Source organism: Osmerus mordax, chromosome 6, assembly GCF_038355195.1.
Source record: "Osmerus mordax isolate fOsmMor3 chromosome 6, fOsmMor3.pri, whole genome shotgun sequence".
NCBI lineage: Eukaryota > Metazoa > Chordata > Actinopteri > Osmeriformes > Osmeridae > Osmerus > Osmerus mordax.
The window spans coordinates 1650585-1675565 of NC_090055.1; the positions used below are offsets into that span (position 1 = coordinate 1650585).

General features: G+C 45.5%; 4 protein-coding genes across 7 annotated transcripts; 3 read left to right on the plus strand and 1 right to left on the minus strand.

Moving 5' to 3' along the window:
• The first annotated feature begins 909 nt into the window (after positions 1 to 909).
• zgc:158689 (uncharacterized protein LOC791177 homolog) lies at positions 910 to 11918 on the plus strand. Its single transcript, XM_067237634.1, has 14 exons — positions 910 to 957; positions 1958 to 2033; positions 2443 to 2529; positions 3371 to 3432; positions 3563 to 3634; positions 4214 to 4351; positions 5025 to 5177; positions 5383 to 5559; positions 5841 to 6492; positions 6813 to 7011; positions 7132 to 7197; positions 7847 to 8006; positions 8177 to 8217; positions 8627 to 11918. The coding sequence occupies exons 1-14, from the start codon at positions 910 to 912 to the stop codon at positions 8697 to 8699; spliced, it is 2004 nt and encodes a 667-aa protein (XP_067093735.1). The 3' UTR covers positions 8700 to 11918.
• Positions 11919 to 12052: 134 nt separating this feature from the next.
• Positions 12053 to 13419, minus strand: ndufa3 (NADH:ubiquinone oxidoreductase subunit A3). The gene is made up of 4 exons (XM_067237646.1): positions 13382 to 13419; positions 12982 to 13056; positions 12808 to 12885; positions 12053 to 12257 (listed from the first exon to the last, which is right to left on the minus strand). The coding sequence occupies exons 1-4, from the start codon at positions 13386 to 13388 to the stop codon at positions 12166 to 12168; spliced, it is 252 nt and encodes an 83-aa protein (XP_067093747.1). The 5' UTR covers positions 13389 to 13419; the 3' UTR covers positions 12053 to 12165.
• Positions 12964 to 16097, plus strand: tfpt (TCF3 (E2A) fusion partner). Of its 3 annotated transcripts, none has more exons than XM_067237644.1 (7): positions 12964 to 13069; positions 14208 to 14309; positions 14532 to 14669; positions 14787 to 14857; positions 14935 to 15004; positions 15117 to 15275; positions 15645 to 16097. In XM_067237644.1, the coding sequence occupies exons 2-7, from the start codon at positions 14208 to 14210 to the stop codon at positions 15717 to 15719; spliced, it is 615 nt and encodes a 204-aa protein (XP_067093745.1). In that variant the 5' UTR covers positions 12964 to 13069; the 3' UTR covers positions 15720 to 16097. The 3 variants fall into 3 exon arrangements, with proteins under 3 accessions (XP_067093745.1, XP_067093746.1, XP_067093744.1); XM_067237645.1 differs by lacking the exon at positions 12964 to 13069 and adding an exon at positions 13552 to 13772 and having other exon boundaries at positions 15117 to 15279; XM_067237643.1 differs by lacking the exon at positions 12964 to 13069 and adding an exon at positions 13555 to 13772.
• A 121-nt stretch (positions 16098 to 16218) lies between these two features.
• On the plus strand, positions 16219 to 24690 carry cnot3a (CCR4-NOT transcription complex, subunit 3a). 2 transcript variants are annotated; one of them, XM_067237633.1, is made up of 19 exons: positions 16219 to 16498; positions 17081 to 17136; positions 17350 to 17417; positions 17498 to 17572; positions 17665 to 17754; positions 17894 to 18022; positions 18100 to 18195; positions 18334 to 18547; positions 18676 to 18803; positions 18904 to 18960; positions 19080 to 20001; positions 20088 to 20193; positions 20298 to 20439; positions 21080 to 21193; positions 21793 to 21892; positions 22054 to 22252; positions 22418 to 22550; positions 22681 to 22806; positions 23030 to 24690. In XM_067237633.1, exons 2-19 carry the CDS (start codon positions 17112 to 17114, stop codon positions 23126 to 23128), a joined length of 2823 nt encoding a protein of 940 aa, XP_067093734.1. In that variant the 5' UTR covers positions 16219 to 16498; positions 17081 to 17111; the 3' UTR covers positions 23129 to 24690. The 2 variants fall into 2 exon arrangements, with proteins under 2 accessions (XP_067093734.1, XP_067093733.1); XM_067237632.1 differs by lacking the exon at positions 16219 to 16498 and having other exon boundaries at positions 17307 to 17417.
• Positions 24691 to 24981: the final 291 nt, after the last annotated feature.

Sequence of the window (24981 nt, forward strand, 5' to 3'; positions counted from 1 at the left end):
GTTTGTTCAGCTCCCTGACACTGATGCCTTGGTTTGGAAATGCCACTGTCCTTATCTACAGAGCTCGTGTCACAGAGTATAGCGTCATAAATCTGCGGTTGCCTTTTAGACAGAGGGGCAACAGCTCAGTTAGCTTGAGAGACGCAGACATGCAGGGTCACATCCATGTCAGCATCCTGGCCAATTACATTGTTGTGTTTGAGTTATGTGCTCTTTGAACGCTGCTGCACATCAAGCGAGTCCAAGTCAAGTGAGAGGACTGACTACCTAACTTAGTGTCGTAAGGAGTGTAGTAGGAAAGATATCCTCCAGAATATCGGACAGAATGTATTTTCCACGCTCTGGTATGCAGTGGTCTTTTATGCAGTTGTCTCTTCCACTGACTCCTTATCCCCTAGTGACTGGCCAGTTGAGTTGGATCTGTTCCCTGACTGTTGAAGACTCACACAGGCTTCTATCGAGCATCCCAGACAACATCCTGTGTGTGTGTGTGTGTGTGTGTGTGTGTGTGTACTCATGCACCTGTGTGTTGAGGTGTTTGTGTATGTGTGAGTGAGTACTACAGTGTGTCATGTCTTGATTCAAGCAATGACATGATGGGATCGCAGGGCTGACGTGTGTTGGGTCAGACTGAGTGAGACAGGTTGATGTTAGGATGACGATGATTTCATGTCATCCAGAACCAGGCTATGGGTTAGTGAGGCCAGCAACACTGTGCTGTTCATGTGAGCTACAGAACTACAGTTGAGAGGCCATGATGACATGATTTGTTTGTCTGCAGGGGTTCGTCTGCTGTTGTAAAGCCTAAGGCTCTTGACTCGAGGGAAACGGAGAGGGCAGCACCTGTCTAACACACACAGACACACACACACACACACTCACTCATACACACCACGGACGAAAAGCAGCATGTCACGCACTGAAGAGGTCAACAAGATGACGGAAAATGTGTATAAGGTACTGTGTGTGTGTGTGTGTGCACGCTTGAGAGTTGTGTCTGTCTCCAACAATTGAACTGTGTATGAATGTATTCAGGCGAGTGCCCTATTTTATGCCTTTGTGAAAATGATCTATCCGTTGCCAATGATCTCAACCGAATAGTTTGTATCAACAAGTGTTGGTAGGTTATAGGGCTGTTCATATGTAACTTTTCCATGTAGCCTGTAACCTGTCTATGTAGCCTGTAACCTGTCTATGTAGCCTGTAACCTGTCTATGTAGCTTGTAACCTGTCTATGTAGCTTGTAACCTGTCTATGTACCCTGTAACCTGTCTATGTACCCTGTAACCTGTCTATGTAGCCTGTAACCTGTCTATGTAGCTTGTAACCTGTCTATGTAGCCTGTAACCTGTCTATGTAGCCTGTAACCTGTCTATGTAGCCTGTAACCTGTCTATGTACCCTGTAACCTGTCTATGTAGCCTGTAACCTGTCTATGTAGCCTGTAACCTGTCTATGTAGCTTGTAACCTGTCTATGTAGCCTGTAACCTGTCTATGTAACCCTGTAGACCTGTCTATGTAGCCTGTAACCTGTCTATGTACCCTGTAACCTGTCTATGTAGCCTGTAACCTTGTCTATGTAGCTTGTAACCTGTCTATGTAGCCTGTAACCTGTCTATGTAGCCTGTAACCTGTCTATGTAGCCTGTAACCTGTCTATGTAGCCTGTAACCTGTCTATGTACCCTGTAACCTGTCTATGTAGCTTGTAACCTGTCTATGTAGCCTGTAACCTGTCTATGTACCCTGTAACCTGTCTATGTAGCCTGTAACCTGTCTATGTAGCTTGTAACCTGTCTATGTAGCCTGTAACCTGTCTATGTAGCCTGTATCTTGTCCATGTCTTTAAGTTTAAAGGCACTGGTCTCACAGAAGTGCTGTACGACTACTTTGACAGTATATTCCTCCTCAGGCTAGCTTGTGCATCACCCTGTTTCTGATGTGGGGTTCTGTGTTTAGGGGATTCTGGACCAGTTCAACCCCAGTCTTAAGAACTTTGTGACCATGGGGAAACACTATGAGAAAGCTCTGACTGGTGAGTGAACTTCATTCTTTCTTTCTGTCATCATATGGCAGGGTTAGGGTATCGGGTGATGGTTTGACTGTAACTAGGTAAAGATTTCTAGCGTCAGTTTGATTAACTGATTCATGTATGAAAGTCAATGTATTTGAAGAGCGTACACCACACCAATCCACCGAGAGCAGTGCTTTAGGTGCACCTACTGAGGGAGATAAATAGCGGTTGAAGATATCTGGGTGGCCTTTAGCAGCCATGTTTGTATGTTGGGTTTGAACGTTAGCATCGGGGGTGCTAGACTTCTCCTGGCATTCGATCTGCATTCCTAGAGGAGCCTAGAGCCCCAACCCCTGTTTGGCGTGATAGATGGTGTACAGAAGGTCTTTGTCACACTGGGCACTTTGTTCAAACGTGCTCCCTTCCTCAGGGGTGACAGTGGCTGCCAAGGGCTACTTCGACGCTCTGGTGAAACTGGGAGAACTGGCCAGCGACAGTCAGGGGTCCAAGGAACTGGGTGAGTGAGTGAACTGGGGGAGAGAGAGGGACTGGGAGAGAGAGATAGGGAAAGGGAGAGATAGGAAGAGGGAGAGAGGGAGATAGAGAGAGACAGAGAGAGAGAGGGGACAGAGAGAGAGAGAACAGAGGTGAAGGCAGAGACATAGAGGGTTAGGGAGAGAGTACGGTCATTGTTGAGAGATTAACAACACCACATGATCTCATTGTAATGCTGAAAACAGTGGGGGAGGCATGGCTGGGGGGGAGGGACGGAGGGAGGGATGGAGGGAGAGAGGAAGAGATGCCAGACAGACACCACAAATGACTGTGTTGTAGGAGGACTGCTGTGGTGTGGGAGGGCAAGGGAGATGAACAGCTGACAGCCATGCCTAGAAGAGAAAGATTCAGTTCCAGGCCTCAGATGAGATCAGAGCTGATAAGATTAAATCATTTTTGATAATCATCAAATGAATCATTCACTGAACCAATCCATGACAGTATTCTGCTACATAGGTCCCCTGCAAAGGTTCTGTACCCCACTAATCTACTAAATTCCAATTGATAAACTTCTCAATGTCCATTAACCCCCATATAAGGCTAATCTGTGTTGTAATTCTTTTTTGGCTATCTTGTTGTTATGATCAGTGACCTATGCACTTTGTAAAGCTCTCTCTTGGAAGTCGCTTTGGATAAAAGCGTCTGCTAAATGAATAAATGTAAATGTAATTCACATTTGCTCAGTGTAAGTACTTGTAAGTATAAGTACCTGTAAGTATTTGCAGAGTAAAGGAAAATGTCTTGATGCAGATTGGTCTCATTCTGATTTCTGTTTCCTCCCTGTGTTCTGCTGATCCTTCCAGGAGACACTCTGTTTCAGATGGCGGAGGTCCACAGGCAGATTCAGGTGCAACTGGAGGATGTGGTGAGTGTGTGTGTGTAGGTGTTTTTTGTGCTTGTGTGTATTTCTCGAGGCCCTTTCAGAAAGTGATGGATTCACTTATTGATTAGTGCATCGTGTGTCTTGACTGATGGGGTGTGTGTGTGGTCCACAGTTGAAGCTCTTTCACTCCGAGTTGCTCACTCAGCTGGAACAGAAGTTGGAACTGGATATCAAATACCTAACAGTGAGTTCAGCTACATTTTCTGCTGTGGAAACCATAACAGTGTCAATCATTGCCTTATTATCTAACCTTTTTACCGCAAACCCTCTTCTCTCAAACCCTTTTCTATCAAACCCTCTTCTCTCAAACCCTCTTCTCTCAAACCCTTTTCTCTCAAACCCTCTTCTCTCAAACCCTCTTCTCTCAAACTCTCTTCTCTCAAACCCTCTTCTCTCAAACCCTTTTCTCTCAAACCCTCTTCTCTCAAACCCTTTTCTCTCAAACCCTCTTCTCTCAAACCCTCTTCTCTCAAACCCTTTTCTCTCAAACCCTTTTCTCTCAAACCCTTTTCTCTCAAACCCTTTTCTCTCAAACCCTCTTCTCTCAAACCCCTTTCTCTCAAACCCTTTTCTCTCAAACCCTCTTCTCTCAAACCCTTTTCTCTCAAACCCTCTTCTCTCAAACCCTTTTCTCTCAAACCCTCTTCTCTCAAAACATTTCCTCTCAAACCCTCTTCTCTCAAACCCTCTTCTCTCAAAACATTTTCTCTCAAATCCTTTTCTCTCAAACCCTCTTCTCTCAAACCGTCTTCTCTTAAACCAGGCCACGCTGAAGAAGTACCAGTCTGAGCGAAAGTCGAAGACTGAGTCTATCGAACGCTGTCAGTCTCAGCTGAAGAAGCTTCGCAGGAAGAGTCAGGGCAGTCGTCACCCCAACAAGTATGGAGACAGAGAGATGCAGGTAACTGTCCTGCAGAACAAGTATGGAGACAGAGAGATGCAGGTAACTGTCCTGCAGAACAAGTATGGAGACAGAGAGATGCAGGTAACTGTCCTGCAGTTTGAAAGCAGACGTGATGAATATCCCTCTCTTAGACACGGGTGACATGCATCCAGGGGATGTTTCACACAGAGGATTATCTGAGAAAGAGCCTTAAATCTTAAATCCAACCCACTTTACTCAGCATTATTAGGCATTAAAAATCACAGTAGATTAAGCATGTTTAAATGTGCCCGTTTGTATGAAAACCAGGCCACTGGGAATCAGATTAAAGAGCAGCTGGCTCTGCTGATCTGGCGTGAGACCAGGAAGCGGGGTCTTTACTTGGAGAGTAAAGGGTGTTACGGGTGGGACTAGGAGGCAGAAAGCTGGACATTAGAAAGAGGCTGAATTGGAAGAAAAGGTTAAGGGGGTGAGGGACAATATTTTGCGACACAGACATGTTATCGTGGCTCCGCAGCACAGGATATGACATCACTTCCTCCTCTCAGCTCTTCTGGTGCGCAGTGTTTTCCCTTGCAATGTGTTCTTAGGGTCATTCCTCTGCTCCTGTCTCTGTTCCTCGTCTTGCAGTGTGTGTGTGCGTGTGCGTGCGTGTGTGTGCCTGTTTGATAACCTCCCGTCTGTCCGACAGTACGTTGAGCTGATGAGCCGTCGACAGGGCGAGCTGGACACCCTCGTTGCCGTGGGCTACCGCTCGGCCCTGACGGAGGAGAGGAGGCGTTACTGTTTCCTGGTGGACAGACAGTGTGCCGTTACCAAGCTGCTCATCAACTACCACTGCAAGGTATCCGTCTCCTTGACAACAGTGTCTCAGTGTACCTCTCCCATGCTGGCCCATAATACACGCTACATGCATGTAGTGACAGCCCAAACACACATTACAACCATGATTCCAAGAGGACACTCTAGTCATGACACCATTCTTTCTACTGTCTTAAATAAATGGAGTTAAAAAACACCTGCCCCTTTTTCTCCATATGTGTCTACAGGTGAGAGAGCTCCTGTCTCAGAAGCTGTCGTCGTGGCAACTGTCCTGCTCCCAGCCCACGCGCTTGCCGGAGCGGGCGTTGAACCTGCTGCGCCACACCGCCCCGCAGGGCCCCGGGGCTTCTGGGATAGCGGAGCTCCTTCGCCACGCCAAACTGGGCACCGCCCAGCCAGAGCAGGTGAGGAGAGATCTGGTGAAACTATTCTGGCGAAGACTGTTGTCGTTTAGTGTTTAACTATATCCCATGCCTTTTATCTCTCTCTTCGTACATTGGTCTTTCTATCTGTATAACCGTCTCTCTCTCTCTCTCTCTCTCTCTCTCTCTCTCTCTCTCTCTCTCTCTCTCTCTCTCTCTCTCTCTCTCTCTCTCTCTCCCTCCCCTCTCTCTCTCTCTCTCTCTCTTTCTCCCTCCCTCTCTCCCTCTCTCTCTCCCTCTCTCTCTCTCTCTGTCTGTATCAGAGGTTGTCAGTACAGGAAGTCCCTCCCCTGTCAAATGGAGACTCAAGCGGTCGCTCCCAGCAACAGCGCCCGCTCCCCCCCTCCTCTCAGAGTGACTCCCCACCCCCTCAGCGCTCCCCCGGGCCCCAGACCTTCCGCCCCCTCCCCGCCTCCGGGGGCGCCACAGGGGGAGACCCCCCCCAACATAGCAGCTCACCCATCAGCGCTACAGCTAGCCCCCCTGCCAACAGCTCCACCAGTGCTAACGCTAGCCCGGCTACATCCACCCCGACGTCCTCTGGGGTTTCCAGTCAGTCCCAGCAGAGCCCTCTGCTGCTGGCCACCAGCATCTCCAACCTGTCCCCCAGTCTCATCCCCTCCACAGTGCTCTCCCTCAGCCAGGTCTCCCCAGCTTCCCACAGCTCTCTGCACGGCCTCACCCTCTCTCTGTCCCAGAGTGCCCCCCACAGTCCTCCACTGCCCCACAGTGCACCTCTCTCCAGGGCCATGACCCCTGTGCTCTCCCCGCACCAGCACGGGGCCCTCAGCGGAGGATACGCCCCGTCTCCATCCCATAATGCCACGCTGATGAAAGCGGCGGAGGTGTATGCCACGGCCACGTTGCCGTTGCCCAGGAGACCTGCCAGCGAGGCGCGGATGAGTGGCTTTATGGGTGAGTGCATCTTTGGGGTTAGTGCCTAAATCAGCCCTATATAGCTCTTTCATTAACTCCATCTGTGATTTACCTCCCCTGTTCTCCCTCCCTCCCTCTCTCTCTCTCTCTCTCTCTCTCTCTCTCTCTGTCTCCCTCCCTCCCCCCTCCCCTCTTCTCCCTCCCCCTCCCTTCCCCTCACCTCTCCCTCCCTCTCCTCTCCCTCTCCCTCCTCTCCTCCCCTCCTCTCCTCTCCTCTCCCCCCCGCCCCCTCCCCTCCTCTCCTCTCCCCCCCTCTCCTCTCCCCCCCCCTCCCCTCCCTCTCCCTCCTCTCCTCCCAGGCTCCACTCTCCCCAGAGTGCTCCCCCTCTCCGGGCCCACGCGTGTGGAGGCCATGTTCCCCCACGGCCCCGGGGGGTCAGAGGGTAGCGGAGGGGGTGGGTCCTGCTTACTTCACTTCCTCCCTGGCGATGGCATCCACCTCCTCATCTCTGAGCCCAGGGACGGTTGGCACTACGGTCAGAATGAGCGGACTGGACGGTGAGGTGGTCACACACACACACTCCAGACGTACTAGCACAGCTTGGTGTGGGCCGTACTCTTTCCCAGGTGTGTGTTCTGTGAATGGTGATGTCATGTGTCTGTCTCTCCCCCCTACAGAAAAGGCTGGTTCCCGTTCTCCTACACTCAGCCGTACCAGAGCACCCTGGACAGCCTGGACAACAGGTCTGCTCTACAGACACTAATCACACACGTTAGGGATGATAGGGTTAGCTGGGTGGTAGAGCTGCAGGTCGCAGGTTCAAATCCCCGTCTTTACGTCGATTTGGATAAAAGAGTTTGCTGGATGTGTTATTAGTTCTCCTCAATGTGAGTTGTGACACCAGTAACTGAGAAGTGTGGGTGTTGGCAAATGAGGATGCATTGTGAGTGTGCGATTGTAGATCCTTCCTCTCCTGAATCCTCCCTTCCCATTATTGACATTCATCAGACAATAGCCGCTGTCTAAGTGTCGACAAATAGGCAATAAAAACTTTGGCTGTTCAACAGAACTTGAGAAGTGTCACTGGCACTTTGATATAGATATACCTTCCCACCCTCTCTCTGACATTTTGCTTTTCATTGTGGCAGTACAGTTTGGACATGTTGATACCAGGCAAAAACACAACAGTTCCTGGAATGGAGCACGATTGAGCGATGACCCCTATTGTCGTCTTTCCCGGTTCTACCCCAGACTTTTACCACCCGACTCCCTTAGAACTTTGCTTTCCAACATCAACAGCACAGTCGATGAAACACGACTGGTGCCCACTGGAGCTAAAGTTCCTGATACTCTTGTCTTCTCTGACATCCCTTCACCCTCTCCCTCACCCAGCTCCCTGCTCCTGTACAAAGCCAACAGCACCAGCACAGGCCAGTTGGACAAGCTGGTGTCCCCTTCCCTCACCCCAGAGTCCGAGGAGGAGCACTCCATACCCCCACAGAGGGTCAGCACCTTCCGTCCGCGTCCTTACAGCATGGCCGACACTAACCCAGTCAGCCTGAGGGCCAAGGGCACTGGTCCAGGGCCAGAGTGGACTGGACCTGCTTACCGACCCACCCTGTCGATGCTAATGCAAGAGGTATAAGCGGCTTATCATGCTAAGTTTACAACATGAGATTTGAAGTGTTTCTCATGTGATTGTCTTTGTCGGTTCTGTTACAGCTCACCTCAGACTTTGGCTCTCCGCCTCCCTCTCCGACCAGGTAAATAATCAGTAGACCTAACATGTTCTGAGAGGCACAAAGCTTTATGGTGTGATATGTGGTATGTACTAAAGCCGTGTTTGTCAACTGGTCTAAGCTCAGGACCCACATTAGCCCTTACTCATTAAGTCACAACCCAAAAACTATTTTCAAACCTTTAGAATTTATTTCAATTGAATGCGGGTGGCACGGTGTGACCCAATGCACCTTTCAAAATAAAAGCACGCCATCGGAAGTTTGGTCACTTATAAAAATTTAAGTTAACGTTTTGACAGAGCCAAAGCACATGTCCCTCTCCACACCAGCTCGCGACCCCGTTTTGGGTCGGGACCCACCAGTTGAGAAACACGGTAATAAGGAACATGTATCAAACAATCCTGGTTTATGTTAGCATTTCCCCGTATTGCAGGACCAATCCATTTGCTCATGTTCGACTCAGGAAAACGGTGACCAACGATCGCTCGGCACCAATCATCGAGTAGGACAGAGCCTCTGGGAGCCAATGGAGAGCCAGTGAAACATTCAGATGTATTTTCATTTTGTTCTCAGTATGGATGCAAATCAGTGACATAATGTTTTTAATTTTAAAAGGTATTGAATATTTAATAGTGAAACACCACCAAATTTGTTGGTTTTGAATTCACCTCTTTAAAATTTAAATACCTATTTATTTCAATGTTAAAAATAAAATTCAGGTTGCTCAAATTTGAACAGTAAAATTCAGATCCCAAAAAGTCAAACAAAAAAAATTCAAGCTTCAGAAATTAAAATAGAAGTAAATTCAGGCTGCTCAAATTTGAATTGTGAAATTCAGATCCAAAAAATTATCCCATCATTCAACATGATGGGATACCAAGGAATTTATTGCCTCAAACCGGACCTCTCTCCTCAGACCCCGGTCTGTGATTGTATGACTGATCTGCATGTAAGTATGTTTGCTACACCTGGATGAGAGGGGCCTGAGGAGAGAATTTGAGCAACCTGAATTTCCAAACCTTGAATTTTTGGATCAGACTTCTTTTTTTTTTACATTGAATAAATAAATATTTCAATTTTAAAGAGTTTAATTCAAAAACCCCAAAATAGGTGGTGTTTACATTTCAATATTAAGTATTCAATGCTTTTCAAATTCAAAACATTGTCACTGATTTACTCAGAGGTCAATTGCTATATTGAGCCTAACATGGAACGTTGAAATGAACATATTATGGTGATTCAATTTGATTTTAGTTTTAGGATGTCTTGGTTTTAAGTGTTAAAAGGTGCCACAGCCTAGTCATGATAACACATTTGAGAGCTGAACTACAACAGTCCGATGAATAAAATCTCAACACATGGACAGGTCTAAGTTGGTTGTATTGTAGAGTCAAAAGCCAATTACATTTTGGAAAAAACTTAATCTTTATAACAATAAATGATCATAGTCATTAAACTGGTGGATCATAGAAGGAAAATGTATTGTGCCTATTGTTGACAGCTATCGGAGAAATACAAAAAAAGAGTAAAAAGATTGAATTAAATTAAATTAAAAAATCCCCTGATTAACGTGAAAAGGTTTGAGACATATAGCCACAGATTATAAATTATGTTTGTGGTGTTAAGTAACAGACATCTGATTTCACCATCTACTTTATTTAGTTAGATGATTAGGCACTAACATGAAAAAAACATGGTGCGTTTCTGCGTCATCTATTATGTTACCTTTTGTGTATTATTTTACAACAGTTTTCTTTCTTTCACATTTTATTCATTTTTACATTTTTCACAAACTTCAAACATTTTTTAAATATCCTTGCTAGTTCCTATTTATGGTGTTCCGTATTTGCGGTTCTAGTTAGAATGTGGTTTCAGGGACTGATTCTTGATGGCAGGATCTATTGACAGTAATAGCTCATATGTATGCTATCATGTTTTGTTTTCATTTTCAAGTGTTTTATAAAAGGACAGGTTCCTGTTACATGTTGACATTATGCAAGATTCATGCCTTGCTGTTTATGCAGAAATGGTCAAATCACTGTTCTCTTCTGATTAAGGTGTCCCGTGAACTTGAGATGTGTTCATGAACAACTTTTAAGTATTTTGTTAATCTAAAATGTTTTTAAAATCAAGATGTTGTTGGATTGGAAAGTTTTGCTCTTTGAAATAACACCTACTTGGAGCACTTTTAGTTTTCTAACAGGGGAAACAAACAGAAATGAGAAACCCTTGGCGATGTGTTTGGTCTACAGAAAGATGTTTCCCGAAGGAGGAGGATGGAGCCTGTATGAACTCTGTGGTAGAGAACGTGAACATAGTTTGACAGATGGATGTGCTAAGGAACTGTGGTGAATTAAGTGGATGCTTTGCATTACTTTAAGTAGGTCGGGGAAACTGGCAACAGGTTAAAGGATTTACGTGAAAAAATGTAAGGGTCTCAGCGCTTGTCTTTGCGTTTCACCAGTGTCTTCTCAATTCATTTTATAAACAGATTGTTGACACCTAGCTGATCTTAGTTGCATGTTTACCAATGGCAAACTACACAGAACCTACCAGAATGATGTGAGGGTCAAGAGTGATGATAAGATTGTGTTTATGGTGAAAGGAATCTTAGGAAGTGATGAAGAATGTATACGGGAAGTTGAAAAGTGTGTGAGAAAGTATATGTACAAGTAGTATTTTTCGTCTCTTACTCTAAGATCTCTGTTGTCGTGTCTTTTAGTAAATCGGGGTTTGAAAATAACGATTTAATAGAAATGTGAAAATTAGGAATTTTAGATAAGTTTTAGATGTGTTTGTTTTGATTTCCAATTATGTTATACATTAAAATGTTTTTCCAGTATTTACATATTGGCAAAGAAATGAAACAAATTTGTTCTTATCTTTTGGTAACTTGTAGCATTTCATAATATTGCATGCCAGTTTCCAATGACAGCTGTTTTTCTATTGGTATTCTAACAGTTAGTAAATAGGCTGATTTGAAAAAGAATGATTGATTATAGTGAGATCAAACATGTATAATGTAAAAAGTGCTCAAATATCTGAACTTACATAACTAGCTTTATATCTTTCCTAACGTTGCACCTTTTAAAGGAGTCAAAACATGCAAATGTGGAAAACTGCCTTGTTATTGTAGTCCTATTTTCCCAACCTATGTTGGAACAGACAATTCTCTCAAGTCTACTCCACTCGGTTCTGTTTTGATTGTAAATTGTATGTTTTCAAATCTTCAAAGGGTGGTTTTACCAACAGTGGCTTCATATCAAGAACTGTCTCATCAGGTTTTCAAGGGCTGACTTTCAAAACAGCTGATATGTTCTGTCCTGACAGTAAATTATTCAACATACAAATTAAGTCATTGCTAGGTATTGGAACAGGCCCAACTATGTTAGCAAATGTTCGTTTTTTAAAGTAAAGAGCTATGAGAGGTTGAGATTAACCAGGGCACTGTTCAAGAATAAGACAACTTTTATTTAGATTGTGTTGATGGTTGCATGGCTACATCTGTTAAGCTCCCAAAGACGACAGTATGAAATATCAATGCTGAGTGTCCTTTGCCAGATCTTGCATTGAATAGACTGAATTGATGGTCACAGTAACATAATTGTGATGTTTTGGAATCTCAACATGTTATTGTAGAGTACTGACTTGTACACAAGGTTCTTACATGCAATCATTGTATTTTTGTTTTCAGAAGAAATTTAATAAACACTTTAATTACTATGTGTGTGTTGTTCTTACTTGAGAACACTTACCATCCAACCCATATGCGCGAAATATTTTTTAAACTTTGTAAAAAGAAAGGGTCTTTTGACAACCACAAATATCTAATCTGAGCCCCGAAAAAATGACAATAGGATTAAATAAAGAATCTTTATATATGTTTTAGACCTACAAAGAAGCAGTAGACCTACAGAAAACCGGAACTTGTTGTCGTCTGTACAGAAACACATTTGTTAGGAGTTTAAACAGTTACAGCTTTTTAATCCAGTCCAGGTTTGGTCCTTTAGCTTCACTCGGGTGGTTCGGAACATCCGGCATGTTGCCGTCGTCTCGAACAGGAACTGGAAAGAAAAAACAGTGGATTTTAAGCAAGGCCGTAGCCATGGAGTCAACATTGGGGGGGACGAAATCTGCTGGGGAGTCTGAGGCCCCCCCCCCCCCCCCCCGGAAAACTTTTTACGTTTATTTATTAATTTTATGATCATTTCAGACAGAGTGCGTGGTTGCCTGTCGTAGCACATTTATATTTTGTTCATATTTTTATACCAATATATTGGGAGGGACATTTTGATCAGATTTGAATATTGGGGGGGGGATGTGATAACAGCCCTGATTTTAAGAACGAATGTTCATGAATGCATCATTTTGGATGTTTTAGGTTTATCCTTCTATGCAATGTAAGATTGATGTTACTGCGGAATTCTGCAATGTATTTGCAGTTATAACATATAACATATATACAACATATATAACATACCCCTAAATGTTATAGCCTACTTCTGAATACCAATGCTGAGTGAATTCTCAGATTTAGTGTGTGGTTGACACCTTTATTCAGTACTACAATACACGGGAGTGAGTGTATTGTAGTACTAGTTAAGTAAGATTTACCTGGGTAGTTGAAGGGTACAGCTGAATTCAACATTGCACTATATTTCGTGAAGGGACTGATGATTGGTACAACAACAGCTGGAAAGAGACGAGAGATAATTGAGATTACAGACTGCGTTGCGCATAGACCAGTTAATTTAAACACAAACTGTTTCCTGAGTTTCAACTACTGACCTAGGAGACCAAGCGCGCAGGAGACCAACACCACTGGCTCCTTATTCCACGCGTTTTTGAGGAACGCACCAAACGCTGCAATGACAATGTAAGAATTAATCAACGGTGGAAGACGGTTGTTTATCTAGGCTGAAAACTTGAACAATCGTATCTAGCATTTTGAGATCACTGTCGGCGGGTCAACGTCTGTTCTAGGTTCACAAGTCATACCAGCTAACTAGCTCGTACTAGGCCAAGGTCACATCATCTGTTGGTGGACATACAAAATATTGATTGTTGTATACTTAGCTTGATTATAACGTGTTATACCCTAGAACTATTCAATACAATTGGCTAATTTGATGCCGTAAATCTACAATACGCTGCCTGCTTGATACGAAGAAAGACAAATTTCACCAACCAGCCATGTTGTCCTCTGTAGTCTATTGTGGATTGGAATCATGGGAAGTGTAGTTGAGTTATAAAATGACGTATTTATTTTGCGCCTATCACGACCAATAAAATGGACCGTTGGGGGTGTGAAATAAGAAAAGACCAATGATTCCTTGAGCTTGGCAGTCAATGGATGGGGTAAAGTTCCCACAGTGTTAGTGTCTTTGACGTTCCACATGTACTAGTCATCCATATAATATATGCAAACTGAGTAGCTTGGAAAATGTAAAGTCTTCCAGGAGCGTCAATAGCAAACGAACAAGCTAGCTAGCACTAGCTACCTAGTTAGCATAGTAGCTAATGAGTGGATAGCTCTGTTTTGGTACGTTGTTGAGCGGGTAGCGTGAACGGACAGAAAGGTAGGTAGTGTGGATTGAATAATCAAAGTTGGGTACTAGCTAAAGTATAGCTAGCTCGTACAGTATTCAATTATTGCAGTGACTTGAGTGAAGTCAGCTGACTGCTGTCTTTTTTGTGTAGCTCTAGTCTAGCTAACTGGCTATCTCTTCTCGGTGTAGTTAGCTACGAGACATTAACGCCTGTGGAACCCCTGACTGTTGTGGCTCGTCAACAATACAATTAGCCTAGACTCCGATACTTTGGTTGGATACTTTTTGATATACTTTGGATATTTAAAACGCTACTAGCCGCATCACTCACGACTGAAAATAAGACCCGTCCCGAGTGTAAAATAGGATACCAATAATTCTTGATCTTGGCGTCAGTAAGTGACGCAAGGCACATGCCTTTCAGTCGCCGACTCAATTTCCCATTTTGTGCCCTTCTATTTTCAGATGATGGAGGATTTTTCTGGACTGGCTTTGCCCCCTCTTTTTGGGGGCCACATTCTTGAAGCAGAGTTGGAACCCGGTGGCGTTGAGTTAGGTCCTGGGGAGGTAAATGTTATGGCATGGGTTTATATAGTAGAAACATGATTATTGAAGTGGGAAAGTATAACACCTTATATCAGTTGTCAGCTTTGAATTCAGAATGACAGCTTCAGTTGAATCCTAACTTTCCACATTCCCAGAAGTTACATTAAGACTCAAAGATCTGTTAGCTAGTTTGTTTGTATAATTGTAGCGTTATCTGCTAAGTAGTAATATCATTATCACTAGGTAGAGCTGGGCCCAGGAGGCAATGAACTGCTTGAAGGTGGGGCGTCGAGACCTGGGCAGGAGGAGGAGGAAGAGAGGAAAGAACTCAATAAAAGAAAATGTCTGGCGCTGAGCAGGTGGTGTAAAGAAGTCGAACAGGTCAGTGACGATCTTTCGTACACAGGATGGTGTTTCGTATTCCCAGTCCACAATAAAAATCCATAACGTAACCCGATGAATTATATAAGATGAAGTTTTTGCTCAACGTTTCCATAGGTGAATGAGAAACTGCTGGGTCGGCTTCACCAGGTTCAAGCTCTGACGCGCCGCATGAAGAAAGAGAGAAGGTAAAAATTAGGTTGGGTTATATTTTGATAGCGGGCGTTGACCCTTGCTCATGATATAACACAATTCCCATCTGCAGGTTTCTAATGAAGACACTGGATGCCCATGGCGATGACTACAGACATTCTCATCTCACGATAGTGCTTGAGGTATTCATTATCAAAAGCCTGTATCTATGTAAATAAGACTCTTGCCATTCTAACTCGATGCTCAAGAATCAAGACAAAAACAAATTTTTATTTGTTTTGTCTTGCCTTTCAGGATGAGTCTAGTTCCCATTTAGACTCTTTGGCTACAGCCGAAGATGAAAGGTTGAATGGCATTCCTGGCTCTTCGCCGCCCCTTGTGGCTCTCCAACACACAGGACCCAAAAAGAAAAGGCATCGAGTCCCAAAACTGGAGAGGGAAAGAGACCCACAGGTAGGTAAAGTAAATCAAATTAAACCGCCGGAAGAATTCCTCACTGCTTTTGTTTTACATTTAGTAATTTAGCAGACGCTCTTATCCAGAGCGACTTACAGTAGGTACAGGGACATTCCCCCCGAGGCAAGTAGGGTGAAGTGCCTTGGACACAACGTCATTTGGCACGGCCGGGAATCGAACTGGCAACCTTCAGATTACTAACCCGATTCCCTAACCGCTCAGCCACCTGACTCCCTGTTTTATTCCGCCACGATGGAGGTGGTGTGAAGGAGCAGTGATCAATGAATCGATCTACTTATTATGGAAGGAATCACAAGGCTGACTTGCATGTTCGGGCACTGTTTTGACTCTCGCTCCTCTCCACAGAATGAAGCAGATATGTCCCAGTTGGCCGAGGCACAGTTTGGTGAATTTCCCAGCCCAACTTCTCTGTCTCACTGACCAAGGTCATAGCCAACTGTCAGGACATGTGGTGCAGAAATCAGATGCTTGGACTGTCAGCTGAATGGACATGGTGTCGAGGACACAAACTGTGGTTTGAGTTTATACTCCTGGGCGTTCCCTTCGTTTGGAAACCTTCCCTGGTTCCGTTCTGGATTTCAGTGTTATGCTCTTGATTTATAACACTTCTTGCAGCAGTCCAGAGGAGTCTGTAAGGCCTGAATGCACACTGTTGGTTACTGGTCTAAAGATCTTATGGTCAAAGTTGTAATGACTGATGTAGTGAGATTTATGCAGATGTGTTGAATGTTGAAGACTATATGGGGATTTTATTTTTTTATTTTTTTACAATAAAAGATTTTGAAGGTTATTTTGATTGATAGGCCCAAATTAACTTTTGGATGTTGCTATGATGCATTAACTGTTGTGTGAATTTTCTTCATTTCACATCTGACCTAGAGTCGGTGTGTTAATGCTATTGTTTTTAATGTTGTGCTGTCTGAAATGTATGTTCTGCATTGATTCGTCAATCCTAATTTATCGCAAACTGATAAGCCAATCACTGGAATTTTAAGTTGCGGATGTTGAAACTGTCCAATCTTAGATCGAAGGTAAGATTTAGGGCGGAATCTAAATTTGGGGGTGGGATTTAGCTGCCGTCCATCTTTAGAGTACAGTCAGATTGGCGAAAAGAAAACAAAAAATTGGAAGTAAAGAAGACTTTGGGGAATTTGTTGTGATTGTATTTGAAAAAGACAAACGAAAAGCCCTAACCCTAGGTAAATGTTGAAAACAAGTGTGAATTTAGCTGGTCGGGTTGACCTAGTTTCCCTTATTTTCCTGAAATTCTAGCTAGCCAGCTAGCTATTTTAGCTAAGCTGCGAGCGAGCATTGTCAATACAGTAGCTAGCCAACAAGCTACAAATTGTTAGCACTCAGCTAGTTACAAAAAACAACATAAAACGATAACGATACGACATTAATATGACTTCATTCTTTTAATCTTATGCATATGCATGCAATTAGTTAATAGCATTGAAAATGAGTTGGCTATCTAAACTAGCTTGCAAGATAGCCAGTTAGCTAACGGGCATGTCACGTTAGCGTGTGATAGCAAACAAGCTTCAATGGGGTAAACGTCGCTTACATCGGATACATTTTCCTTATCTTGAAATGGCCAAATTATAGCTAGCATCGCATAATAACAGGCTTGTTGTTTGAAGTTGTTATTGTAGCTAGCTATTAGTAGTTGAAGAGGGAATACTCAAATTATTATATATCGACAGCTGGGCAAGTTCATTGTTTCTTTGTGCACATTGTGCTGTTTTTGGTAATGTGATGTTTCCCCCTCTCTCTGTCAGACGGAATGAGGACATCGTCGTAGTTAAAGCCATGGCTGACAAGAGAAAACTTCAAGGTATGTTCTTTGACAAGCCATGATGGACGTGAACATTGACTTCACCGCTCACCCCACTTTTGACATCACCTAGCTAGACTATAGAAGCTGAATATTGATACGTGTGCTGCTGAACTGTGAAGTTGGACCTTTCTCAAATAACATGTTCTGAAACATTATCCCACATTCAGAACCACGTAATGAGCTCAAATGAGGCCCTCTTTGTTCTACCAGGTGAAATCGACAGATGTTTGAAAAAGGTAGCAGAAGGTGTAGAACAATTTGAGGATATTTGGCAAAAGGTAAGGACTACTCAGTCGTAGATGCACATGTTATGGGGAAGTGTACAATTATTTGTGTAACATTACTTTTTATTTTTCAGCTCCACAATGCAGCCAATGCAAATCAGAAGGAAAAATACGAGGCAGACCTAAAAAAAGAAATAAAAAAATTACAAGTAAGCAAACAAACTTGAATTGTGGCCATATTCATAATGTGTTTATGTCTGGGCTTAAATGTTAATAATTGGTGATAAACGTTTCTTTCTAGCGATTGAGGGATCAGATTAAGACATGGGTGGCCTCAAACGAGATCAAAGACAAAAGACAACTAGTGGAGAATCGCAAACTCATTGAAACGGTAAAGATCTAAACCTCAAACCCTTATCAACATTGAAAATGTTTGGTTGTCATTGATGATTAGTAAATTAGCAAAATAAGTCATTTTGTGTGTATGTGTAAAAAACATAAGGATCAAGGTTTCTGTTCTCTCTTATTAGCAAATGGAGCGATTTAAGGTGGTGGAAAGGGAGACGAAAACAAAAGCCTACTCGAAAGAAGGCCTGGGGCTGGCTCAGAAGGTGGACCCTGCCCAAAGGGAGAAGGAGGAGACAGGAACATGGCTCACGGTGAGGCCTCTGCCTAAACCCTCCAGAGGGGAAAGCTGCCCCTCACTTCTCACCTCATAATTATCTCCTTTCTGCAGAACACGATAGACACTCTAAACATGCAGGTGGACCAGTTTGAGAGTGAGGTGGAGAGCCTGTCGGTACAAACAAGAAAAAAGAAAGGAGACAAAGAGGTCAGTTTCTTTCCGACTTCCCGTCATGCACCTCTGCGGTTGCTGTCCGTACTCGTTTGTGCTGTTTTGTTAAAAAACGTTTCCAGAGCAGCTTCAAAACCACCTGTGCCTTTCTCCTTGGCTGTTCCGTAGAAACAGGATCGCATTGAGGAGCTCAAGCGCTTGATCGAAAGGCACAGGTACCACATCCGCATGCTGGAGACCATCCTACGCATGCTGGACAATGACTCTGTCCAGGTGGACTCCATCCAGAAGATCAAGGACGACGTGGAGTACTACATCGACTCTTCCCAAGACCCGGACTTTGAGGAGAACGAATTCCTGTACGATGACCTGGACCTGGATGATATACGTAAGTGGATGAGCCCTCTGTTGTGACTGCTGGTTAGACCTGGATGATCAGTTTCAGCGTGTGGGCTACAGTGTGATGTTGTGTCTCTGCGGTGACTGGATTGTTCTCTGCGTCCTGATCTTCTCCAGCTCTAGTGGCCACGTCTCCGTCGGGCCAGGGCACCATAGAGGACGAGATGTTCCTCCACTCCGGCAGCACTCCCACCTCCACCACCTCCTCCTCCCCCATCCCTCCCTCTCCGGCCACCTGCACAGCCGTAAGCACACCTGCCCCTCAGACCTTGCGGCTGTGTTTAGTCTTCAGAACGCACACTCTCTTTTCAGCCCGGATATTAATGTACTGTGCCGTTTTCGTAGGAGAATTCGGAGGACGATAAAAAGCGGGGGAGGTCGACAGACAGCGAAGTCTGTCAGGTGAGCTTCTGACCCGCCCTGTTTATGGGCCTTCTGTTGTTTAACTTTCCGAGAGTAACTTTGAACCAGAGTATGTAGTCTGTGTGCTTGACTATCTCGTGCTGTGTCAATGTCAACAGTCTCCTGTGAAGAACGGCACCCCCTCCTTGTTATCATCCTTCTCCTCGTCGGGCACCTCCGGTTCCTCCTCTTCCTCCTCTTCTCTGGTGTCCATGGCTACTGTTGTCGGGGGGATTCCCGTGGTTTCCACGGGCAACAGTCTAATAGGGAGCTTCAGCAGCGCCGTGCAACAACATCAGCACCAACCTCCACCGCAACTTCCGCCCCAACAGCCAAGCCAACCACAACTACCACCGCCACCTCAAACAAAACCCTCTCTCCCCCCCAACACCACCCCCAGCCCCCCCAGCCACCCTCTGCTCTCCGCCTCCACTGCCCCCTCTCTTCCCACACCCAGCATACCAATTTCAGTCGCTCCAAACCCCCAATTGCTGGCCTCCTCTGGGCCTAGCCCCGCCTCCAGCCTGGGGCTAGGGTTGGGACTGGGTCTGAGTAAAGGTGGCATGACGGGGACCAGCAGCGCCAACCAAATGTCTGGTCTGGGCCTGAGCGGCATGTCTCCCCTCAGCACGATGGCAGGGCTCCTGTCTGGCTCCACGCCCACCCCCTACGCCCAGGCTGCTGTGGGAGGCCTGGGTCTGAGCAGCAGCCAGTCCAGCGTGTCCGTGGAGAGCAGCGTCTCCATCCCCACCTCCGGCTCCAGTGGAGTCACCACCAACGGGGCTGGTGCCGGGCTCGGGCTCCTGGGCTCCAGCCCCGCCCACAGCACTCTGACCGGGGGCATCCTGGGGCTGGTGTCTGGGCAGAATGTTGCCCCTGGGCCCCCTCAGATGCCCCCCAGCCCTGTCAGTGTGGTGCCAGGAGGGGTGGTGGGCATGATGGGAGGTAACGGAGGAAGTGTCGGGGCAATCGGGGGAGGAGTCGGGTCAAACGCAGCCCCCGCCAGACCACCCAGTGGCCTGAAGCAGAACGGAAGCACAAGTATGTTGCATGTTCATATGCATAATCTGTTCAGTAGACGTCTGACTTCTCCAGCTAAGTGACCATGTTGTGCTCTCGTCTCCTAGGTTACAGTGCTGTAGTGGCGGAAAACACAGCAGAATCGGGCCTAAGCACGCCCAGCCAATCACAGAGCAGCCAGCCCTCATCCCTAACCTCCTCTGCCAGTCAGCCGTGAGTGGAGCTTCGTGGCATTCCATCACAGCGCTTGAGTCATTTTGCACGGAAAGTTTTTTTGTTTTTTCTCTCTCAAACTCTCTTTCCTCGATCCTCCACAGAATGGACAACGGCCCCAGCCTGATCAGTTCCATCACCCTGCCCCCCAGCTCCCCGTCCCCCTCGTTTTCAGACGGCAACCCTGGAGGATCCAGCCTGCTCAACGGGCCCCACTCCTACACGCAGGCGTCTGAAGGTCTCAAGGTGAGGGGAGACCGGGGTGGAGGATGGTGTGGATGTGGAGAGAGAGAGAGAGAGAGAGAGAGAGAGAGAGGGGGGGGGGGGGGGGGGTAAAGGCAGCGAGGGGTTAAATTCTGCCTCGTCTCCTCAGCCTGGGTAGTTAATTGGCTAGTGGTTGCGATTGGCCAGAGTCTCCTCACCTGGTGTCAATCAGGGACAGGTAGAAAGGAGAGAGCAGAAGGAGAGACTGCTGGGAGGACAGGATAGATCCAGGCAAACTAGAAGGTACTCAGCCAGGCTGACAGATGAAGGTTTGATCTTTTATACTTTTGACCTGCCTTTTTCTACCAGTTACCTTGAACTTGATGGAGTTCTGTCTGTCACATAGGAGAGGTTCTGAAAGGTAGAACCGGGTACTGCCAGACTGAAGTGTTGTGTAATGTTGGGAGAACACTGGAACCTCCACGGCAACCATTTTGACCCGTTAAGAAAGATTAGTCCCGCCACGCTTGCACCATGCAGGGCCCTGCAGTCAGATGCAGCAACCAACTCTCTGGCGACGTAAACACACAGGCAGGCATGGATGATGTGTCAGTGTAATGACGGATGTAATGACGCTGTGATAACTTTAGGATAACCTGTAGAGCCTGCCCTCTATCTCCAGCTTCCCACAGACCTCCGTCAGATACTGATGGAGTCCAGGGGGACGGTGCAGGCCGCTGAGCTGCCAGGGACCATGGGTACAGCCACTAACACACGAAAGAGAAAGCAGTGTCAGGTAGAGACACACACACACACACACACACACACACACACACACACACACACACACACACACCGTTATCTATTCATCAACACATTCACACACACAAATAATTTAACACCTATGATTTAGATATATATATATATATATATATTTTTTTTTTTAATTTAATTTTTCTTATATCTGTCATGTCCATTTGACATACTCGACACATAAAAACACACACCTAATTGACACACTAGATAGTGGTCAGTGCTAGCATGACTATGCTAGTTTGAGGTTGTGTATGGCTGTGGTTGCACACCGTCCAAGCTAGGTGTGTTCCCCCAGCGGGAGCTCAGTCACTGTGGCTGGCCGTGGGGGTTCTAGCTGGGTACGGGAGTGTGTGGTCTCGGGGTAGAGACGCCAATCAAGGAAGCGGAATCAAAGCTGACAATCTTTCTTTTGGGAGTTGAGTAGAGTGATGTTGGCCCGTCTTTCTCATCATGTTAAAACTGTTCTTTTTTTTAACCCTCGATTTCCCTCTTGTTTCCCCCGTCTACCTCTGCTTTCCTTCACCCCCACCACCTCCTCCCTCTCTTCCATCCTCTCCTCCTGCCTCCTCTCCCCACCAGGCTCCGGAGCCTCTGAGCTCTCTGAAAGCCATGGCTGAGAGAGCTGCCCTGGGGTCGGGTCTGGACGGAGAGATCCCCAACCTGCACCTGACGGAAAGAGGTCAGAACACACCAGACGGATGTTTTCTAGTTTCGTTATTTGCTTCAGAACTGTCCAGGTTTTGTGCAGTCAGACATTTATTTCTCATATTCGCCCTCTCTCTCTCTTATTCCCTCTCTGTGTAATATTCTCTCTCCCATTCCCTTCCTCCTGGTCCTCAGACATCTTCTCTGGCTCGTCAGCTGCCCCCGGCACTCCTGCGGCCCCCCAGCCGTCGCTGTCGGAGGTGAGCATTCCCCCCTCCCTGGGGGTGTGTCCTCTGGGGCCCACACCTCTCTCCAAAGACCAGGTGTACCAGCAGGCCATGCAGGAGTCAGCCTGGACACACATGCCACACCCCTCCGACTCTGAGAGGATCAGGTGAGAACTGTCAGCTTCTGACCCAACCTGTCATGTACCGTCATCACTGGTTTTCTTTGAAAAATGTAAAAAGCCTTTTTTTGGTGGGTAAACACATGAAGCATGTAGTGGTTACCAAGTGTGTGTATAAGATTAAGATTCTAACCCTGTGTGTGTGTGTTACAGACAATACCTGATGAGGAACCCTTGTCCCACACTGCCCTTTCACCATCAGATGCCCCCCCACCACTCTGACTCCATAGAGTTCTACCAGAGACTGTCAACAGAAACTCTGTTCTTCATCTTCTACTACCTGGAGGTAACACACGCGCACACACACACACACACACACACACACACACACACACACACACACAGTCTGGGCTACATCCAGGGGTTCCCCCCCTCCTCGTCTCCTCACTGTTCCTCCCTTGCTCTGTCTCTCTCAGGGCACCAAGGCTCAGTATCTGTCTGCCAAGGCTCTGAAGAAGCAGTCGTGGAGATTCCACACCAAGTACATGATGTGGTTTCAGAGACACGAGGAACCCAAGACCATCACAGACGAGTTTGAGCAGGTACAGCAGCTGAAGCTCTCTTGGCCCCACGCGTCGCGGGGGAGAACGATAAGCAGGCCCATACATTCACCACCGTGGCCCAGCAGGACACTGCACTTGGCGTGCTGAGAGGTTTCAGAAGCTAGCGACGCAGATGAACTCTTCTGTGTCTCTGGATCAGGTCTGTTAGTGGGCCTGCCGGGTAAATCGGTTCTTTACCTGATTCTATTCTTCTTTCTTTTAGGGCACTTACATCTACTTTGACTATGAGAAATGGGGCCAGAGAAAGAAAGAGGGGTTTACCTTTGAGTACAGGTACCTGGAAGATCGAGACCTGCAGTGACGGACGGACAGAGAGAGAGAGGGAGAGAAAGACGTGCTGCTGTTGACATTCCGAGACTGAACTCCAAACTGTGGATAGAGATTGTGATGTGTAGTAGAATCCTTCTCCTGACGTGGAGACAGGAGTGTATAGGCTGCATCTGAAAGGATACCACCTTCCCCCATATAGCACCCTACTTATGACCACAACCAACAGGGGTCTAATCACAAGTAGTCCACTACATGGGGAAATAGGGTGTCATTCAAGATATGCGTTTGTGCCTGTCTGTGTGCGCACTCAGTATATGGCATTAGGAAAAACCTACCCCATGCATGTTCCTCATGTTATGTTTCGTTTTATTTTTCCGTTTCAACGAGAATCTCCTGTACCACCTACCCAACTGGAAGTCATTGACTAAAACACAAACATTGGATTCGGTTAAAGAAATTGCCCATCTTGGATTTTACCTGTTATTTGGGGTTTAGAATAGGGAAGTACAGTGGACAATTAGACATGGTGTGTAGGAGTGGCTTCTTATAAGACCCTATGATGCCTGTTGAACATGGTCACTGTTAGACATAGTGATCGATTATCAATAGTTTTATTGATATTGTCTTGGTCGTTTAAACACTGAGAATGACCATAGGGCGTCTCCGTGTGACTGGGAAAGACGGTCCTTATTGGACATGGATTAAATTGCTATGCAATTGAATTGGTGTCTGCCTCCCTCTCTTCTTCTACAAATAATGTTTTTAAGTTTAACTGTAAAAGAAAACGCATCATTTTTGGGGCATTCATTATGTTTGTGATATAAACTAATAAAGAGTCTGAACAAAGTATTAAAGTTTTTTTTGACGTAAGTCTTGAATAATGTTTATAAATTTTGAGCAGCTCCAATTGCCCTTTTCAAACAGTACGTCAGAAATGGTGGGAATTGGTTCCTAACTCTGCTTTAAAGGCAGTGTCAATCATCTCTTAGTACGACCGTACAAATTACTGTCATTTTTCTGAATCCCATAAAAATGACCAGTCAACTTGTCATTTCATTCAGTTTGTTTTGGTTGCAGTTCTTTTATTCCCCCTAATTTGTTCAGTTTCACACCAGTTATTTCAATGAAAAATAAACATGAGATTTGTGTAATGGGATGTATTCTGGTTCCATTAGGTGTTTGACGCAATTTTCACAAATCTGGACAAACACCCCCACTGTGGACGTGCGGAAATTTGAACTAGTTTGGGTACGTTATTGTTTTGCTTCAGGAACATGTGTCATGTGTCTCCACTGATGTAGTTCCTGTCTTTATGAGCCTGGGAAACTTGTACCACATCTGCATGTTACCAGTTTTTCTGAAGGCTAAAGAGAGTTATCGAAAGGAAACCAGCGCAATGTTCTGAGAAATGCCTTTTATAAATTCTATTTTTAGGCTTTTGAGGAAAGGATGGTCAGATGACAAAAATGTGAATTTCACAAAATAAATATTTACAGATTTTCTCTTATTCAATTGTCAAGGTTCTGCATGGGAGATGTCAATGTGGCATTGCAAACAGGATTGTAAAATTTCAATAAAATACTTTTCAGAAATTATAAATCTAACATGGTCTTGTCATAATTAAAGGTTGAATTAAATGTACGTATGCTGTCCTTTGGCATTTGTGTCATAAGGGCAATTACACCATCTTGTAGAAAGTAACTGTGCAAGAAACCTCTGTGGCTCACTAAGTAAGCATTTGTACCATCGAGTCTACTTCCAAACACGGTACCCCTAAAAATCTTGCTCAAACCAATTGATAATTCATTTTACTGATATCAGTTAAGTACAGTTATATATATATGTTACCTATGAATTTTAAGACCTTGGATGACAATCTGTCCG

Coding starts and splice junctions, on each gene's coding strand:
- zgc:158689 (XM_067237634.1), top strand. CDS start 910: ATGTCACGCACTGAAGAGGTCAACAAGATGACGGAAAATGTGTATAAG. Junction 958..1,957: donor TGACGGAAAATGTGTATAAG/GTACTGTGTGTG, acceptor TTCTGTGTTTAG/GGGATTCTGGACCAGTTCAA. Junction 2,530..3,370: donor TCAGGGGTCCAAGGAACTGG/GTGAGTGAGTGA, acceptor TGATCCTTCCAG/GAGACACTCTGTTTCAGATG.
- ndufa3 (XM_067237646.1), bottom strand. Junction 12,886..12,981: donor CTGCGCGCTTGGTCTCCTAG/GTCAGTAGTTGA, acceptor GTCTCTTTCCAG/CTGTTGTTGTACCAATCATC. Junction 12,258..12,807: donor TGTACCCTTCAACTACCCAG/GTAAATCTTACT, acceptor TTTTCTTTCCAG/TTCCTGTTCGAGACGACGGC.
- tfpt (XM_067237644.1), top strand. CDS start 14,208: ATGATGGAGGATTTTTCTGGACTGGCTTTGCCCCCTCTTTTTGGGGGC. Junction 14,670..14,786: donor GGTGTAAAGAAGTCGAACAG/GTCAGTGACGAT, acceptor ACGTTTCCATAG/GTGAATGAGAAACTGCTGGG. Junction 15,005..15,116: donor ATCTCACGATAGTGCTTGAG/GTATTCATTATC, acceptor CTTGCCTTTCAG/GATGAGTCTAGTTCCCATTT.
- cnot3a (XM_067237632.1), top strand. CDS start 17,316: ATGAGCTCAAATGAGGCCCTCTTTGTTCTACCAGGTGAAATCGACAGA. Junction 18,961..19,079: donor CAGACAGCGAAGTCTGTCAG/GTGAGCTTCTGA, acceptor CAATGTCAACAG/TCTCCTGTGAAGAACGGCAC. Junction 22,253..22,417: donor TCCGACTCTGAGAGGATCAG/GTGAGAACTGTC, acceptor TGTGTGTTACAG/ACAATACCTGATGAGGAACC.